General features: G+C 31.7%; 1 protein-coding gene across 1 annotated transcript; it reads left to right on the top strand.

The window, feature by feature from the left end:
- The first annotated feature begins 4,236 nt into the window (after positions 1–4,236).
- LOC104094224 (uncharacterized) lies at positions 4,237–8,246 on the top strand. The gene is made up of 3 exons (XM_009600101.3): positions 4,237–5,501; positions 6,523–7,065; positions 7,683–8,246. The coding sequence occupies exons 1-3, from the start codon at positions 4,590–4,592 to the stop codon at positions 7,782–7,784; spliced, it is 1,557 nt and encodes a 518-aa protein (XP_009598396.1). The 5' UTR covers positions 4,237–4,589; the 3' UTR covers positions 7,785–8,246.
- The last annotated feature ends 472 nt before the right edge of the window (positions 8,247–8,718 follow it).

Raw genomic sequence — 8,718 nt, 5'->3', positions numbered from 1 at the left:
TTATTAATTTTTTCTTTTTAAAACTAGGTACTAGATGGGAAGTCCTAATTAACGACATAAATTCAAGAAATCTACGACATTAACAAAATACGTCATATTTGTTTAGAGATTGTTCCATATTATTGGGTAAAATAGAAACGACAAAACTAACACTATCCAAATGACCAAATTTGTGCTATCATTAGTTTAGGGCTTTAAAGATATTTTCAAATTTTCATGAAGTGTTTAAAGTAATAATATCATATACCTATAATTTATTTCATATTATTTTAATGTGAATTTTATATATATATATATATATATATATATATATATATATATATATATTTGAATTACTTTTTTATTCAAATAATATTTTTCTATTTATCTTTTTTTGTATAATATTTCAAAGTTACACTCAATAATTAGAAGAAATAGCTAATTAAATATTTAAGTATATAAAAGAGAAAAAGAAAAAGAAAGTTATTGGCGAAAGTTAATAATAATAGTGATTCTATAAACACAACTATACACAAGTAAAATATGAGAGAATTTTTAGTGGATAAAATTATAATTATAGTTAAATATAATTAAAGATTGAGATGAGATAATATTAAGAATTTGAATCAATAATAAATAAATTATTTTAATATTAAAAAATGAGTAATTTTTTGCAATAACCGATTAACAAGAGAATTCAACTCATTTTTCTCCTTCTCAATTCATTTTTAAGTAAAATTATTTTGCAATTTGATAAAACTCTTAGCATAATTACTTTCACATTAGAGTAAGTCTCATGGGAACTACTAAAATCAAATAATCACTAGTTTTGTCAAACACACACATAGTGGATAATTTTCTTTAAATTTACTTATCGAGATTAGGTACACGCGTTACGCGCAACGTGCATTTCATAAGACTAGTTAGGGAAAATACATAAAATTTCCCTCAACTTGTCTCGAAAACTCGCTTGAACATTTAAACTAAACAGACATTCTTTTACCCCCTTAAACATATGTGACGTGAATTATTTCCCCCCTAAAATACTAATACCAGTCTCACAATATGAGGTGTTTTACACACACGCGCCACATCAAAACTATGTCAGCGCCACGTCAGAAATCTTTTGTCTTTGGTAATTTTTGCTCTTTTTCTTTTTTCTTACTCATAGTTTTACACTAATAATCCTAATTAACCATTAAATGCTTTGATAATAATACCAAGTTCTCTCTTTCTTCGATCAAATGTGTAAAAATTTAGATTCAACAAAATCTTAGTTTATTTCTATTTCTTCAACAAAATAATCACCATGCCTACAGACACATTTCCAATCGCTTCTCCTTCCCGTTTCCATATATGAAATGCTCCTTTAATTTTTTCCATTTCATTGTCACCCATTGACACCGACACCACTGTATTTCTTGTCGGAGATATTAGATTGCAGTGTGGTAAGTCGACGGCGACGACAAAATGCGAATTTCATTTTGATTATTTGTCGAAGCGATGTATTAGCGCTAGTCCTAGTTGCGGCTTCATTCTCTTGTTTCATCCTTTACAGAGGGGGGTGAAAATGTTGAATTTATGTTAATTCTTTTGTCTTATAGTTTAGCACAGATCTGCATATTAATTCAAAATTGTTTTGCTAAACTTATTAAAGAAAAGAAATAGAAAGAAGAAGAAGAAAGAAAACGAAAAAAGACACGAAGAAGAAAGGGGGAGAAGGAGAAAGAAGGGGTCGTTGAAGAAGAGAAAAGAAAGGGGCCCACCTTTTTATATTTTTATTATGTTAGACGATTAATTTTTTTAAAGTTTTTTTGCCATATAAGCTATTAGGATGGAATAAAATTTACTCATAATGTGTTCACGGAAAAAAAAAATCACCGTTTAATTTAAATGTTCAAACATATTTTCTGAACAAATTTATTGGGGTCTTTATGTATTTTCCTTTAAAATTATTATTGTATTTACATTTGAAGCAAACATGTAATTAGGGCTGTACAAATGAAACCGACAAACCGTACAAATCCGATAATTCGAGTCAAACCAAGCAAAAAAAACCCCACTATGGTTTGGTTGGATTGGTTGGTGTTAGAAAAAAAAATCCGACGATATTTGGTTTGGTTTTAACTAAAAAATGTCAAACCGAAACCAAACCAACCCGACATTATATGTATAGAAGTTTTAAATATATTTAATATATGAAAATATTTATTGTAGTGTAGTTTATAAATATTTCTTAAACTTTTTTATAATTTTATCTTTTAACGTATTATTTCAAACTTGGACTTATAATTTTTGGATGCTCCAATAAGTTTTATATTCCATATATGTTAGAACTCAAATAAATCCTAAACCAAAATCAAATCAATACTAATGATAATAAAAGAAATTCAATTCAATTGTACAATGAATGAAAATAGTGTTGAATATCTATTTTTTAGTTTTTTCATGGTTTAGATAACTTATTTTTCTTTTAGCGTTTAGTCATGTAAATAATAATACTTATTAGTCGTACTTATTTTAGCAACTTATTAGTAATTTTAAATTATATTTGTTTTCATTATGGCTTATTAATAATATTTATTTTATGTGATTTTCTCATCTTTATTGTTAAATATTTTAGTACAATGCCATGAATCATCTCATATTTATATTATTTTATAAAAAAATACCTTATTTTATCTATATTTTGTGATATGAAAACTTTATGAAAAAAAACCCCCCGAAACAATCCGAAAAACTCGACTTTTATTGATTTGGTTTAGTCTAAATTTAATAACCCGATATAATTAATTTGATTTAATAATTAAAAAATCCGAATCAATCTGAACTATGTACACTCTACGTGTGATGATGCAATTGTTGCCCCAAACAGAAGGCAAAGCATCGTTAAATTAACTCTAATTTCTGATGTGCAGCCCTCGTACGCCAAAGAATTAACTTACACTTTTTGATATTTATGAAATTGTATTAACTAATTCATCTCTCTTTTAAGTTAAAACTTTAAAATTAAATTCAACCCCAGTCAGTAACCACTTACCAAAAGCTTTTAATAAGATGGTCGTGATTTGTCTACGTGCGACTATCTCTACTATAAAAAAAATTTAATAAAGTCAAAACAGTTGAGAGGTTAAAAGAAGGAGAAAAAGAAATCTTCTAGTTTGTTTCTCAAGTCTAAGTAGGTCCAAGTATCTATATGCTGATTTGAGATGGTACTACTATACTTCTTCGCATTACATATGTTCTCTTATTGATTTTCTATTTGGTTTATTTGATATAATAATAATAATAATAATAATAATAATAATAACAACAACACAATTTTATGACATTTACAAATTTATAATATACAAATTCAGCTAATTGTTCCAAGTTTAAGCTTAACCGATCGATAATTTTATTGTTTGAATTTCTCAGTTATTACTTTAATAATTTTTCTTTCACAACTCGTGCTAAAACCAAGTCAGATTAGCATTCCAAATATTACACTATGCAAATAGCCAAATATATTTAAAAGGCCCCGTTTGTCCATAAGGAATTTTTATAAAAAATGTGTTTGTTTATAAAATTTTGTAAGTCTTTAGTAATTTTTTTTGAAAATGAGATTTTCAAAATCCAATTTTTTTTCAAAAGTTTTAATTTTTTCCCCTACTCACAAAAATGTAATATTTTTTTCAAGTGAAATACATATTCAAACATAATTTCAAATTCCAAATACCATTTTTCAACTTAATTTCAAATATTATTTTTTAAAAAAAATTACTACAATTTTTATGTCAAAACGACTATTAATTTTTTACCACTGGTAATAGCCAAATATGCATTGGTAATTATGAGTAAGTAGTGTAGAAAGCCAAAAACAAGGGAAAAAAGGAACTTTTATTTCTTTTTACTCACATCAGGCCAAATCACCGACGCAATGGACCAATACTCAGTACTACGTGTCTTCAATACATACGCTTTTGAGTACCTAAGCTTAAAATGTCAGACTCCCCATCTCTCTCTCACACACACACACACAAAATTCCTGTGAGAGAGATAGAGACATAATTAACTCTCTGACAAAAAATGCGATTTACATATTTAGTACACACAAATTAATCTAAAAAACCATCATTTGTCAATTTTTAATTACAAAAACATCGTATTTATGAAATGGAAAGATCATGAAACTTAACCAACAGCTTTCCTTTTCTCCGCCATTGGCTTTAGCCAATAAATTCAGCTAAGTGTGTGTTTGCTCTTCTCCCATTTCTTCTTTAGCGGCAAATTGCAAAACTCCAATGCCTGCCGCCTTCTTAAAACCTACATTGCATTTTCCCTTCTTCTCCTTCCTTTTTTATTTACAAAAACAAATTTTCTGCTACATATTCAGCAGATCTAACAATATTTCTAAAATGCCGTAAAAAATCATTCCCAAAGTAACAAAACTAGCCGAGATTTTGGCTTTAAAAGATCCTTATTCCTTACATAGCTAACTGTCTTCACCACAATAGCATTGTACTTTCTAAAGCTTAACAAATATTTTGCGATCTTTTGTTCAGCTCAAGTATTATTTTGCCATCTTTTCTTCTTTTTTGTTTGGCATTTTTCCTTTTGGGTTGCAAAAAATGACAATGAAACTGACCCAGAAAGAAAAAGATTCAGAAAAAATAATTTGGGATCAAATGAGAAGCTCTTCTGTTACACCTTTTTCGATTATTGCTTTTCCTAAACTCATGGTATGGCTTATACTTTTTGTATCAGCTACTTATGTTGTTTACACTCTTAAGCTTCTTTCCTCTTCTCCACCTTGTAACGACGACGTTTTCACACACAGCAGCACTAATATTTTACCTATTATTCACTCACAAATCAACTCCAATGCATCAGTTGGTTTTGAGAAAGCAAGGTTTTTACAAGAAAAGAAAGTGGGGAAAACTGAGTTAGAGCATGTAGTTTTTGGCATTGCAGCTTCATCCAAGCTATGGAACAAGAGGAAAGAATATATCAAGCTATGGTGGAAACCCGAGAAGAAAATGAGAGGGATTGTTTGGTTAGATAATTCAGTAAAAATATTGAAAAATGAAACTGATTCACTGCCTGATGTGAGAATTTCAGGTGACACTTCACATTTTGCCTATAAAAACCGTCAGGGGCACCGGTCGGCGATTCGAATATCGAGGATTGTTTCGGAGACATTAAGGTTAGGGATGGAAAATGTGAGGTGGTTTGTAATGGGAGATGATGACACTGTTTTTGTAACGGATAATTTGTTGAGAATATTAAATAAGTATGATCATAATCAGTATTATTATATAGGGAGTTTGAGTGAGAGTCATTTGCAGAATATATATTTTTCTTATAGTATGGCATATGGGGGTGGTGGTTTTGCAATTAGTTATCCTTTGGCAAAGGCTCTTGATAAAATGCAAGATAGGTGTATTCAAAGGTACCCTGGACTTTATGGTTCTGATGATAGAATGCAAGCTTGTATGGCTGAACTCGGTGTCCCACTCACCAAAGAACTCGGTTTTCACCAGGTTACTTTGCTTTTTTCCTTCTTCAGTTTATGTTTGTTTATCTTTCCTTTTATTGCACTGATTATTCATAATTAGTTTTTAATTTACTCACTCCGGTCCACAATAATTGACCAATTTGACTTGGGCACGCCTATTTAGAAAATATAAAATTCTAAACAAAAATAGTTAGTGTGACTAAACTATCCTTAATTAAATGTTGAAGCATAGTCAATATAAGGAGTAAAAGACTCTTTAGGGATAAAATAAATTAAATTTTTTCTTGATGATTTAAATGAACAATTATTTTGAATCAAAATAAAAAGATAAATTGGTCACTTATGGACATGAAAAGTACCTGAAAAACTTGTTGGTTTCTTGAATTTGGCCAGCTAATTCTGAAAAGTTTAGTACTTTAGCCTACTTACTTTAACAATGTGAGTTGTTTGGAAATAATAATGGGATCAACTACTCTTTTGCCAAAAGGGTAGTCCTAGAGGCGTGCAGTCTTTTATACCATTGCGGCATTGCCCTTTTATTCACAAGTGTTAATCAAGCTAAAGCGTTTTAAAGATAACTTTTTTTTATGCGAGCTCACACCAAAAAAGAAAACTGAGGAGTCTGTTTCCTATCAGATTTCAGCTAATTGTTAGAATGTGTTTTTTTTCTCCTTGAGTATTCAGGTGGAATTGTCCCGTTAATATATTTACACAAATGATTTAAATTCTAGAAATAATGATGTGGAATGTGATTCGTTCGTTGGATCAGTGTGAGTGCTGCTAGCTCTGATTGTATGTTTGATTAACGGCATAATGGAGTATCCATTCGACTGCCTGATGCGAGCATAGCAAGCATACATGACCTCTTGTAGATTTTATTTATTCTTTTTTACTGCATTTTGGTATTTGCACATGCTTGTTGAAGAAGTGATTGTGGACTGTAGCTTAGTTATAGTTACATATTTAAAAAATGTCTATTTTTTCAGTCATGAAAGACTGTTCCATTCAATCTGACTAAGATTTGTTGGTGGTGGATGGGAATGCAGTACGATGTGTACGGGAACTTATTTGGGTTGCTAGCATCACATCCTGTAGCACCATTGGTATCGTTCCACCATCTTGACGTGGTGGAGCCAATCTTTCCGAATGTTACTCAAGTGCAGGCTTTGAAGCAGCTTACAGTTCCAATGAAACTCGACTCAGCTGGTATTATGCAGCAATCCATTTGCTATGACAAAGTTAATAGTTGGACTATTTCAGTGTCATGGGGATTTGCAGTACAAATATTTCGTGGAGTTCTGTCTCCCCGTGAAATAGAAATGCCATCAAGAACTTTCTTAAACTGGTATAGAAGAGCAGATTACAAAGCATATGCTTTTAACACAAGGCCTGTTATGCGTAACCTGTGTCAAAAGCCTTTTGTATTTTACATGTCAAGCGCAAAAATGGATTCTTCCGGCAATCAGACTGTGAGTCAGTATACTCGTAATCGAGTTCCTCATCCACTATGCAGATGGAAAATGGCAAACCCTGCTGATGTTGAGAGAATACAGGTTTTCAAGAAGCCAGACCCCCACCTATGGAGTAGGGTAAGTCCCTCCTTATCGTGCATTTGCTTCAATTAGCTTCATATATAATCATTAAAAACTGTTTTTTACCTATGGAATAGGGTAAGTCCCTCCTTATCGTGCATTTGCTTCATTTAGCTTCATATATAATCATCAAAAACTGTTTTTTACCGTGGGTTCTGCATATAGCTAAGCTAATCTTTGTTTTAGAGGTTGCGTGTCATTTGACGGGCTCTTGTAGGGAGCAAACCTGTGTTCTGGAATGATATCTTAGTCCTGCACAGGGTTGATTTGAATTAATATATTATCTTAAAATGGCAGTCCGGTGCACTAAGCTCTCGCTATGCGCGGGGTCCGGGGAAAGGTCGCACCACAAAGGTCTATTGTACTCAGCCTTATTTTGCATTTCTGCAAGAGGCTGTTTCCATGGCTCGAATCCGTGGCGTGGAAACAATGCTCCCCTTTAATTAATATATTATCTTGATTTTTGAAAAATATATATTGTTAATAAGCTAACTGAACAAAACCAATAGGAGCATGGGTAAGGCATTGGCATATGGCAAAAGTTTATTTCCATTGTTTTATTTAGAGGGCACGTGATTTCTACATGTAATGACTGTGGTATTACTGTTGAACAGTCTCCAAGGAGGAATTGTTGCAGAGTTTTAAGCTCAAAGAAGAAAAGCATGGTGGTGGATGTGGGTGTCTGTAAGGAAGATGAAGTCAGTGAAGTATTATGATGCATAATGTGTGAGCCCAATGCCCATCCTTTTATTCAATCTTCTACTCCTTGTAATGCCACCCAATTTACTGTCACATGTATTTCTTCATTAATTTATGGAGCTTATCTAAATTTTCTTGGATGAAGAGGTACTGGTAAAGTTGCTGTCATGTGACCAGAAGGTCACAAGTTCGCGCCGTGAAAATAGCTTCTTGCATAAATGTATGGTAAGACTACGCACAATAGACTCTTATGGTGCGATCCTTCTATGAACCGTGCGTATAATGGGAGCTTACTGCACTTGGCTGACCTTTATCTAAAGTTTCTTGGATCTTCCAAATTCCACTTATAGCCACTTGGGGAAAAACTTAGCTATTGTAAAATCTCTTAGCTATATACTTGACATTCTTAAGTGTGGTTAGTATAGCATAGAATTCTGTAATTTTTTAATAATATTAATCCCTTTTCTTGGGTTCCAAAAGTCTTTCATTTCTTTCGTGGTGATGACTACTGCCTTTGCTTTTCCTTGGGTAAGTTAATGTGCATGACTAAAGTTGAAGAATGTGAAGTTTATATTATAGTGGTGTGCATGTGTTATAATTGGATTCAAGAACCTTTTCAACGTAGCGTGACGATGCTAATTCATGTGTTATAATGTGAAGTTTATATTATACTTAGGTAACAAGAACCTTTTCAACGTAGCGTGACGATGCTAATTTAAGAAGAATTACTTGGGTTATGCATATGTCATGCTAAATGATGTTACAGATGGTGTTAAAATGGACAGTTTAGTTGACTATTATATTAAACACTTCCAACTTGGAAATGTTTACATTGGTTTACAAGAAGCTTCCATGTGCTATTTAAGTACTCAAAAGCGTTTCTTTACTTTCTTTCCTTGCTTAAGATTTCAATAAGCTACTTTATGGCAACTTTTGTTGTTGTTGTACTTT

Source organism: Nicotiana tomentosiformis, chromosome 12 (genome assembly GCF_000390325.3).
Source record: "Nicotiana tomentosiformis chromosome 12, ASM39032v3, whole genome shotgun sequence".
Lineage (NCBI taxonomy): Eukaryota > Viridiplantae > Streptophyta > Magnoliopsida > Solanales > Solanaceae > Nicotiana > Nicotiana tomentosiformis.
This window is presented reverse-complemented; position numbering and strand designations above follow the sequence as displayed.